Source organism: Gopherus flavomarginatus, chromosome 12 (genome assembly GCF_025201925.1).
Source record: "Gopherus flavomarginatus isolate rGopFla2 chromosome 12, rGopFla2.mat.asm, whole genome shotgun sequence".
Classification (NCBI taxonomy): Eukaryota; Metazoa; Chordata; order Testudines; family Testudinidae; genus Gopherus; species Gopherus flavomarginatus.
The window spans coordinates 1233912-1244253 of record NC_066628.1 but is presented as its reverse complement, the minus strand read 5'-3'; the positions used below and the strand labels follow the sequence as shown (position 1 = coordinate 1244253).

At 63.6% G+C, this 10342-nt stretch overlaps 1 protein-coding gene across 1 annotated transcript; it reads right to left on the bottom strand.

Annotated features, from left to right (window-relative positions):
- Window positions 1-249: 249 nt before the first annotated feature.
- PSMB9 (proteasome 20S subunit beta 9) lies at window positions 250-9160 on the bottom strand. Its single transcript, XM_050920295.1, has 6 exons — window positions 8861-9160; window positions 3746-3813; window positions 1795-1926; window positions 1539-1668; window positions 671-812; window positions 250-425 (listed from the first exon to the last, which is right to left on the bottom strand). Exons 1-6 carry the CDS (start codon window positions 9143-9145, stop codon window positions 298-300), a joined length of 885 nt encoding a protein of 294 aa, XP_050776252.1. The 5' UTR covers window positions 9146-9160; the 3' UTR covers window positions 250-297.
- Window positions 9161-10342: the final 1182 nt, after the last annotated feature.

The window sequence follows — 10342 nt, the reverse complement described above, 5'->3', positions numbered from 1 at the left end:
TCAGGGATCCGGGGTAAAAAACATAGTTGGGGACTGGTCCTGCTTTGAACAGGGGTTGGACTAGATCCCTCCTAAGGTCCCTTCCAACCCAGATTCTATGAAGGCTCCCTGGAAGGGCAGGAGTGGGGGAGCTGGGGTACAAATCTCTAATGCAGGTGTAAATCAGGATAACTCGCCATGGCTCAGTGCTGATCTACGCCCTCCAGGCTCCAGCCCTGTGTATCCGTCCAATGAGTCCCACACGCTGCCTGTGCTCGGAGAGGTTTATTGGGTATAAAAGAGGGGCCGGCCCGGAACTCATTCATCGTAGAACTTGGGGATCTCGTCCCCCAGGAACACCTGCTCCATGGCGCCCGACTTGGTGATGGTGACGAGATAAATAACCCCCCCGCTGGAGCCGTCCCGGCTCATTGCCAGGGCAATGGCTGGGGAGAGAGAGACGAGGGGTTAGTGAATCAGTACCACCAGAGGGGACAGGCCCCATGCCCCATTCCCTGCCCCCTGAGCCAGCTGGTCCCCCTGCCCTGGGGCTGGATCACAGACAGCGCCCCCCAGAGGGGACAGGCCCCATATCCTGTTCCCTGCCCCCTGAGCCAGCCAGTCCCTGCCTGGGGGCCGGATTGGGGCCACCGCGCCCTGGACCTGCCTAACCCTGCGTGGGAGCAGTTACCGTTCTTGGTGAACTGGCGACACTCCTCTGGAGTCATCCCGGGCTTATAGGCTGCATCCACGTAGCCATAAATGTAGCTGCTGCCGGAGCCGCCGATGGCGAAGGGGTGGCGGGTGAGCATCCCCCCCAGCGTCCCATACACCTGTGGGGCGAACACAGGCCAGGTGAGAGCCCCAGCGCGGGCGGGTGGGGAGCAGGGGGGCTGTAGCACCGTGGCCAGGGGGTGACTAACACCGACATTCAAAGCACTGACTGCGGTGATGACCAGCTGTTCCCTCGGCCCCCTGCCAGGTCTCAGGGTGGGTGTCTCTCCTCGCTGCCCTGCATGGCACGGACACGCAGCCAGGCCTTGGGAGCCTACCCAGCCTGTGGCCACCTGAGCACCGATGGGGCAGGAGGTTCTGGGTTCAGACTCCCCGCAGCGGTGCTGGCCTGGCTCCTAGCGGCTGGTGACTCACCCAGCGATGGCCAAGGGAGGGAACGAGGACACCTTAATGGGGCGTTTTTACCAAGCCTGGCCAGGCCAAGGAGCCACAGGGCCCTGCGGGAAAGCAACTGGGACGTACCGCAGGGCAGGTCTCCTTGCCCGGTTGGCGGGTGAGATGCGGCGCTCAGCCCTGCCGGGGGCAGTTAATGTTCACCCCCTTTCTGTCTGCCCGAGGGGGCCAGGTGCCCTTTGCACCCTGGGCGTAGCTTGTTCTGGAGCATTAACCGGTTTGAATGGGATGCTGCAGGGAGATGGGGATGGGCCGAGGGGAGGGGGTCACAGCACAGACAAGGCAGCCAGGCCCTGTGGGCGGCCAGGCCGGTGGATACCGTAGGGGGCAGACGGACCACGCCCCCGGCTGCCAGCCCCCCCCAGCCTCACCTGCCCCCCTTTCTTCCGGTCCCATCCCGCTACCATGAGATGCGCCGACAGCTCCTCCTTGTACTTGTAGCTGACGCCTTTCACCAGGCTGGCGGCCGCCAGGACCAGCGGGGCCTCGTCCATGTCCAGGCTGGAGAGAGGCAGAGGGTGTGTGTGTCAGTGAGAACAGGAGGAGCCACCCCTCACAAGGGGCCCTGTGAGCGCCAGCCCCACCCCTGAACCCCCAGGGGACCCCCGCCCGGCCTCCCCGCCCTACCTGTGCAGCTCCAGCTGGTAATGCACCATGTCCGCGATGGCCTGGGCGTCGGCGGCGGAGCCGGAGAGAGCGCAGTAAATCCGCTCGTGCAGCGGGGCCAGCTTATCAAAGACCCGGTTCACCACAGCCTCCCTGGGGAGGAGAATCCGGATCCCAGCGTGAAATCCAGAGCGGCAAGAGCAGAGCCGGAGTCAGACCCGGCGCCCAGGCTCAGAATCCAGGACCTGCCCCGTTCCCAGACCCGTGGTGGGGTGGGACACATGCCAACCCCCCTGCTCTAGTGTAAGGCGGGGAAAGGATTAACAGCCTGCAGACCCCAATCCTGCTCCCCCTGCCCAGCAGAGAGAGGCTGCACCTGGGCTCTGGGCAGGGCCAGGCCTGGCTGTGGGTCACTTCGCAGGAGAACCGGGGCTGGAACCCGGGGTGTGTGTGGATGCTCTTGTCATAAACAGATAGCTAAGGGTTAACGTCTCTTTCACCTGGAAAGAAGTAATCTGAACCACCTGACCAGAGGACCAATCAGGAAACAAGACTTTTTTAAATCTGGGTGGAGGGAACTTTGTGTGGGGGCCCTTTGTTCTTGTTCTTCTGTCTGTCTCTCTCTCAGCTATGAGAAGTGATTTCTGTTTCCTGCTTTCTAATCTTCTGTTTCCCAGTTGTGAGTACAAAGATCAGATAGTTATTTGTATGGTTTTTTTGTATTTACATGTCTATAGTTGCTGGAGTGCTTTGAATTGTATTCTTTTTGAATAAGGCTGTTTATTCATATTTCTTTTAAGCAAATGACCCTGTATTTGTCACCTTGATACAGAGAGACCATTTTTATGTATTTTTCTTTCTTTTTATATAAAGCTTTCTTTTTAAGACCTGTTGGAGTTTTTCTTTAGTGGGGAACTCCAGGGAATTGGGTCTGCAACTCACCAGGGAATTGGTGGGAGGAAGAAGTCCGGGGGAAATCTGTGTATGTTAGATTTACTAGCCTGACTTTGCATTCCCTCTGGGTGAAGAGGGAAGTGCTTGTGTTTCCAGGACTGGAAATAAAGAGGGTGGAATCCCTCTGTTTAGATCCACGGAGTTTACTTCTGTGTCTCTCTCCAGGAACACCTGGAGGGGGGAAGGGAAAAGGTTTATTTCCCTTTGTGGTGAGACTCAAGGGATTTGGGTCTTGGGGTCCCCAGGGAAGGTTTTTGGGGGGACCAGAGTGCCCCAAAACACTCTAATTTTTTGGGTGGTGGCAGCAGGTACCAGGTCCAAGCTGGTAACTAAGCTTGGAGGTTTTCATGCTAACCCCCATATTTTGGATGCTAAGGTCCAAATCTGGGACTAGGTTTATGATAGCTCTGGGAGGCTGCTCCCGGCGGCTGCAGAGAGCCTGGGAGTGGGGTCTGTGCAGGGAGATGGTTGTCAGGAAGGGGGGGGCTCTAGTGCGGCTGGAGAGCTCGGCTGGGCCCCGGGGGAAGCAGAGGGACTGAGAACAGGACTCAGGTGGATGGGGGTGGGGCTGGCACATGCACCCAGCTAAGGCAGAGTCTCCATCACAAACTCTGGGTGGGAACCAGGCCCCCCAGAGAGCAGCGGCTGGGCAGCCAGGAGACGGGGAGAAGCTCCGACAGCCCCTCACAACGAGGCACAGCCCATCCAGTGTCCCGACGCGGGGGAGCGAGAGAGATTCCTGTATTCACCAGGGACCGGAACAGGCATCTCACCGAAAAGTGATGAGGACGATCCGTGCCTGATCCGGGGCGAGCCGGCCCCACTGCAGAGCCCGTCCCAGCGCAGGCCAAACCCCAAATACCGGGCATGACCCCGGCCTGGAGGGGGTGACAGACACTGGAGGAACAGTCCTGCGCCTTCCCCTGCACCAGGGATACAGGGCGGGGTGAGCAGTGATAATTCCCCCCCGATGCCCGTCGCACGGGGGCCTCTTCCCTGGCCGAGTCCCGGCACTTACCCTGCAGACACCCGGGAGTCAGAGCCCACCACGACCCCGCCATCAAACTCCACAGCCATGATGGTCGTCTGGGGAAAGGGAGGAGACAGGGGTTCAGTGCAGGGACCCTCGGAGCCGGGGGAGACTGAGGGTCACCCTACGCCCTGCAGGGAGCCGGCACAGGGCTCCTGGGTGGTCCAGGGCTCCCCCCAAACCTCACAAGGGGAAATGAGCAGAGCAGACCGGCCGTGTTTGCGTCCTGCGGGCTCCGCGCTGATCCCTCCGGGTCAATGGGGCAAGAGGCAGGAATCTCTGCCTGTGAACCCACAGCACAATGCCCAGTGGGGCTGCAGGCAGACAGTGTAACTGGCCCGCACACTGTGACTCTACTGGGGGTGGCTGGGAGCCAGGACTCCTGGGTTCTATTCCCAGCTCTGGGAGGGGAGTGGGGGCTGCTGGGTTAGAGCAGAGGGGGCTGGGAGCCAGGACTCCTGGGTTCTCTCCCAGCTCTGGGAGGGGAGTGGGGGCTGGTGGGTTAGAGCAGGGGGCTGGGAGCCAGGACTCCTGGGTTCTCTCCCCAGCTCTGGGAGGGGAGTAGGGGCTGGTGGGTTAGAGCAGGGGGGGCTGGGAGCTAGGACTCCTGGGTTCTATCCCCAGCTCTGGGAGGGGAGTGGGGGCTGGTGGGTCAGAGCAGGGGGGCTGGGAGCCAGGACTCCTGGGTTCTCTCCCGGCTCTGCAGGAGTGACAGCCCCCTTTTCACATTCTCTGGCCCAGGTGTCCTGTCCAGTCCGTGGCTCCGTGGGATCAGAGGGGGGTGGCTCTGGGATTTGATTACACATGGCAAAGGGCCTGTTGCGGCCTGTGACAAATTCCTGGCAGTTGGGTACAGAATCCTGGGGCTGGCAGCGGCGGGGGGGGGCGGGGGGTGGATCCTGCACCTGCTGCCTGGAATTGGCAGGTGCTAAGGGCGGCGGGTGCATTGCTGGTACAGTGTGTTTACACCAGGCAGTGCCCAGCCAGGGCGCCAGGTTTGGGGTGATGGGGGGGCACATGGCACCTCCCAGCCAGAGTCCCCCATTCCCAGACTGCTGGTCTGACCCAGGCCACCTGTTCCACTGGGGAGCAATACAGAAATAGTTATTGGGGGTGGGGTGAAGAGACTATGCCTGTGTGGCTCAGTGATTAGGGCCCCCCCACGTGGGAGGGGGTGATCCTGGGTCCTGTCCCCCATTCACTATTTATTCAGAGGGCAACAGCTGCAAAGGAGAGAGGGAGGGAGCCCCCCACCCCAGAACAGCCTGTAGCCCAGAGGTCAGGCCAGGGGTTCTCAAACCAGGGGTTGGGTGGTTATTACATGGGGGGGGGGGGCGTGTCATGAGCTGTGAACCTCCACCCCAAACCTTGCTTTGCCTCCAGCATTTACAATAGTGTTAAATATATAAAAAAATGTGTTTTTAATTTATAAGGGGGGGTGCATATGTTTGCTGTGTGAAAGGGGTCACCCGTACAGAGGTGGGTTAGCGTCACTGGGTTAGAGCCCTCCATGCGGGAGACCCCTGTTCAAAGCCCTCCCCCCCAAACAGAAGGGGGAATGGAACTGGTTTCCCCCACATCCCTGCCAGGCTGGAAGCTATGGGGGGGGACCCCATGCCCCTGCTCTGGCTGGATTTGGAAAGGGACCTGATCCAATAAGCAGCCTCGGTGCAGGCCAACTGGCTCGGGCCCCACACATCACTTAAGCAGCTGAACGCTGCCCTGCCCGGGTTTGCAGGTAGGCGGGAGCCAGGTGTCCGAGGGGCGCGTGCAGAGTGCAGGCCCAGAGGCAGGACCTCCCGCGCCGAGGGGAAGTTACCCTGAGGAACTTGGGCGCCCAGTGAGTTTAGCGCCGACAGAGTGAGGCGGGAGATCGGTGGATCGCAGAGCAGCTGGGCCGGAGGTGCCCAAGTCGGGGGCTTAGGCAGCCAAGTACTTTGGTGGACCCCCTGGGGAGTCTCTCTCTCGCTCCCCAGCAGCTTTTCTAGCCCTTTAATCCCCAGCCTGCAGGCCCCAGACCTGGACTCAGGATCCCAGCCATGGTCACACCGGGGCCAAGTCCTGCAGGAAAATCCCCTCCCTGCCCAGCTCAAGATTCCCCTTCATCTGTTCCACTGGCCACAGTGCAGCCCTGGGAGCTGCTGGTCAACTCGGTATCCACCACCACAGCTGCTCAAACACCTTCATGTGTTAATCCCCAACTGACCTGCCTCATGGGGAACTGAAACACAGCCAGGGAGAGAACCCAGGAGTCCTGGCTCCCAGCCCCTTACTCTAACCCACCAGCCTCCACTCCCCTCCCAGAACTGAGAATAGAACCCAGGAGTCCTGGCTCCCAGCCCCCACTCCCCTCCCAGAGCTGAGAATAGAACCCAGGAGTTCTGGCTCCCTGACCCCCTGCTCTAACTCCCCCCCAGAGCTGGCACCACCACACTGCATGCAGCTCTTGGCTTCCATTGAAAGAACAAGTAAGTTTCTGGCTCTGGTGGCTTGGGAACATGTGGCCTGAGGGAGCTGGGGGCCCAGAAGACAAACACAATCTCTGTCCATTAGTGTTCAGCAGAACTCAGGATCTGTGAACGTTCCGGGCTGGCAGTTCTGTACATTGGGGTGGGGACATTTGGGGGTTTCAAGGAGGCACGTATGGGGGTGCAGCATGGGCATATGGGGGTGCAGCAGGGAGACATGGGGAGTTGCAGGGGCACATGGGAGCCAGTACTCTTGGGTTCTATTCCTGATCTCTGGGGCGGGAGAAGGGTCTGCAGTAGAGGCATATGGGGTGCGAGGAAGGGAAGTGGGACAGTGGAGGGAGGGGTCCTGTAGGGGGAACAGCAGGGGGGTATGGGGCCAGCAGAGACGGGACGGGGGGATGGAGAGGGCGGCAGGGTGGCACATGGGGAGTACATGGGGGAGACGAGGTTAGGCGGCAGAGATGGAATGGGAGGTGGAGGGGGCACATGGGGGGCAGCAAGGGAAGATAGGGCCGGCAGACACGGGATGGGGAGCTGGAGGAGGGCACATGGGGGACAGCGGGGGGACATGGGGGTAGCAGCAGAGATGGGACAGTGCAGCGGAGGGATGGAGGAGGGCACATGGGGGCAGCGGGGGGACATGGGGTTAGCAGCAGAGACGGAATAGCGCAGCAGGGGGATGGAGGGGGCACATGGGGGGCAGCGGCGGGACATGGGGTTAGCAGCAGACATGGGACAGCGGGGTGGGAGGATGGAGCGGGCAGCAGGTGGGGGCACATGGGGGCCAGCGGTGGGGGATGGAGTTTGCCGGTAGAGACGGGACAGTGTGGGTGGGGGTGGAAGGGGCACATGGGGGGCAGCGGGGGGAGATGGGGTTAGCAGCAGAGACAGGACAGTGCAGCAGGGCGATGGAAGGGGCACATGGGGGAGACGAGGTTAGCCGGCAGAGATGGGATGGGAGGTGGAGGGGGCACATGGAGGGCAGTGGGGGGAGCTGGAGATTGCCGGCAGAGACGGGACAGCGGTGGTGGGGGGTGGAAGGGGCACATGGGGGCAGCGGGGGGACATGGGGTTAGCAGCAGAGACGGGACAGCGTAGTGGGGGGATGGAGGGGGCACATGGGGGGCAGCGGGGGAGATGGGGTTAGCAGCAGACATGGGACAGCGCAGTGGGGGATGGAGGGGGGCACATGGGGGCAGCGGGGGGACATAAGGTTAGCAGCAGAGACGAAATAGCGCAGCGAGGGGATGGAGGGGGCACATGGGGGACAGCGGGGGGACATGGGGTTAGCAGTAGATATGGGACAGCAGGGTGGGAGGATGGAGCGGGCGGCAGGTGGGGGCACATGGGGGGCAGTGTGGGGAGATGGAGTTTTCTGTCAGAGACGGGACAGCGGGGGTGGGGGGTGGAAGAGGCACATGGGGGGCAGTGTGGGGAGATGGAGTTTTCTGGCAGAGACGGGACAGCGTAGCGGGGGGATGGAGGGGGCACATGGGGGACAGCGGGGGGACATGGGGTTAGCAGCAGACATGGGACAGCGGGGTGGGGGGGATGGAGTGGGCGGCAGGTGCGGGTACATGGGTGGCAGTGTGGGGAGATGGAGTTTTCTGGCAGAGACGGGACAGTGGGGGTGGGGGGTGGAAGAGGCACATGGGGGGCAGCGGGGGGATATGGGGTTAGCAGCAGAGACGGGACAGCGCAGCGGGGGGATGGAAGGGGCACATGAGGGCAGCGGGGGGATATGGGGTTAGCAGCAGAGACGGGACAGCGTAGCGGGGGGATGGAAGGGGCACATGAGGGCAGCGGGGGGACATGGGGTTAGCAGCAGACATGGGACAGCGGGGTGGGAGGATGGAGCGGGCAGCAGGTGGGGGCACATGGGGGCCAGCGGGGGGGGATGGAGTTTGCCGGTAGAGACGGGACAGCGTGGGTGGGGGTGGAAGGGGCACATGGGGGGCAGCGGGGGGAGATGGGGTTAGCAGCAGAGACGGGACAGCGCAGCGGGGGGATGGAGCGGGCAGCAGGTGGGGGCACATGGGGGGTAGCGGGGGGGGATGGAGTTTTCTGGCAGAGACGGGACAGCGGGGGTGGGGGATGGAAGGGGCACATGAGGGCAGCGGGGGGAGATGGGGTTAGCAGCAGAGACGGGACAGCGTAGCGGGGGGATGGAGGGGGCACATGGGGGGCAGCGGGGGAGATGGGGTTTTCTGGCAGAGACGGGACAGCGGGGGTGGGGGGTGGAAGAGGCACATGGGGGGCAGCGGGGGGAGATGGGGTTAGCAGCAGACATGGGACAGCGGGGTGGGGGGGATGGAGCGGGCGGCAGGTGGGGGTACATGGGGGCAGCAGGCGGGTCCCAGCCGACCCCCCCGCCCCGAGCCCCTTTCAGGGTGTAAACGGGCAGAGTTCGCGCCGCCAGAGCATACGGAAAGCGAAAGCGGCTCGGAGCCTGGCCGGGGGGGCTGGGAGGAGGCTGAAGCCGCCCGGATTCCGCAGCCCCCGGGACCCGAGCCGGGCAGTGCTCCGGGGGGGCCGATCCAAGCCGGGCAGCCCCTAGGGCAATTCATGGGGCGCCCCCACTTTACCCCCTCCTGGGATTCCCCCGCAGCGGATCCCCCCCGGCCCCACTTACCCCCGTGCGGACCTCCCCGTCCGCCCAGCCGGGCCCCCCGCAGCCCGCCATGGTGCAGCGACCCCGGGAGCGATGCACCAGCGCCCGGGACAGCTCCGGGACCAGCCGCTCCCGCGCCGCCCTCCCTGCAGCGCCGCCCAGCTTCGCCAGGGGGCGCCCAGCAGCCAGCGCCGCTCGGAACCTGTCCCGCCCCGCTCTGCCGGGCAACAGGTGATGCCCGGGCCTGGAGGGCGGGGCTGGGAGTCCCTCCGTCCCTCCCCCGGCGTCCCAAACCGCTTCCCCCATCCATCATCTGCTGGGCCCTGACACCGGGTGAGAGGCGGGTGGCGCCGTGCCTGCCTATCCCGGGCCATACAGGAACCGCCTGGGCGGCTGCACTGGGCAGGGGGGCTGGGCCACGGGCCTGGCAGCTGTGGGGACCCCTATAGCCCTGCGCACCCCCAGCATCTCACTGGCTACAGCAGGGGGTCCTGCCCCCCGGGGGTGGGAGGCCCTGGGCGGGGTGCAGAGTGAGCAGTGGGGCTGGCTTGGCTCAGCTCTGGGCTGGCCCCACCTGTATCATGGGGCTCGCTGGGCTGGGCTCTGGGCCCCAGGACCTGGCCCCTGGCCCACAGGGTCTCAGTGCCACTCAGGGTCCATCCACACGGGAATAAAAGCCCCTGGCGCAGGCAGCCGGGTCAGCTGAGTCGGGCTCGGGTTGCTGGCTACACGCCACAGTGTGGACAATCCGGCTTCCCTGGAGGCCAGGGCCTGACATCTCAGGGAGGGCCCCAGAGCCGGGCTCCAGCCCCGGCCCCAACATCCACATGGGATTTCTTGTCCCGCCATCCTGAGTCAGCCGGACCGGCCCTGAGACCTGGGGGGGGGGCATGGGCCTTTAATGCAGTGTGGACGTCCCCTCAGTCACCGAGACCTGGCCAGGCCGCCCCATCCCCCCAACCCCTGGCAGACAGGCCCAGGCAGGCGTGTTACACCCACCAGTGTCCAACCAGCCTCCTGAAAGGTCCCAGGGGCCAGGTTGCACCGCCGGGATTGGGGAGCCAAGCCCAGCCTCTCCCACAGGGCAGGAGCCACTTCAGCCTGGATGGGGGTGGGGATGGGGGTCGAAGCGGGACAGTCCAGCGAATCCCAGGACCGCTGGGGGCTCTGCACTAGCCGGGGGCTGGAGAGACCTGGGTCCAGCTCCTGGTGCTGCAGGGCCCCCAGCTGTAACCTGGGCCGGTAGCCCTGGAGGGGGGGCAGCAGGGGTGTGACAATAATTCCACAACTGCCTGTGAGGTGCCCAGAGGCCACGGTGACGGGCGCAATGTGAGTCCCACAGCTACAGAGACCTGCCTGGACCCCACGGCCTGGGCTCAGTCTGAGCCCTCGCTGCGCCGGGCTGGCTGGGAGCAGAAATCCTGCGGACACATGTGAGCTTCAATACCCCCCTCCCTCGAGCTGCAGGTGCAGGGAGGGGGATCTGCGCCATGGGGGGGGGAT

Excerpts from the sequence above, each read along its gene's own strand:
- PSMB9 (XM_050920295.1), bottom strand. The coding sequence starts at position 9,145 with ATGGGGGAAGCGGTTTGGGACGCCGGGGGAGGGACGGAGGGACTCCCA. Across the intron at positions 3,814-8,860 it reads ACGGGGAGGTCCGCACGGGG|ACGACCATCATGGCTGTGGA; the intron begins GTAAGTGGGGCC and ends CCCTTTCCCCAG. Across the intron at positions 426-670 it reads TCGCCAGTTCACCAAGAACG|CCATTGCCCTGGCAATGAGC; the intron begins GTAACTGCTCCC and ends CTCTCTCCCCAG.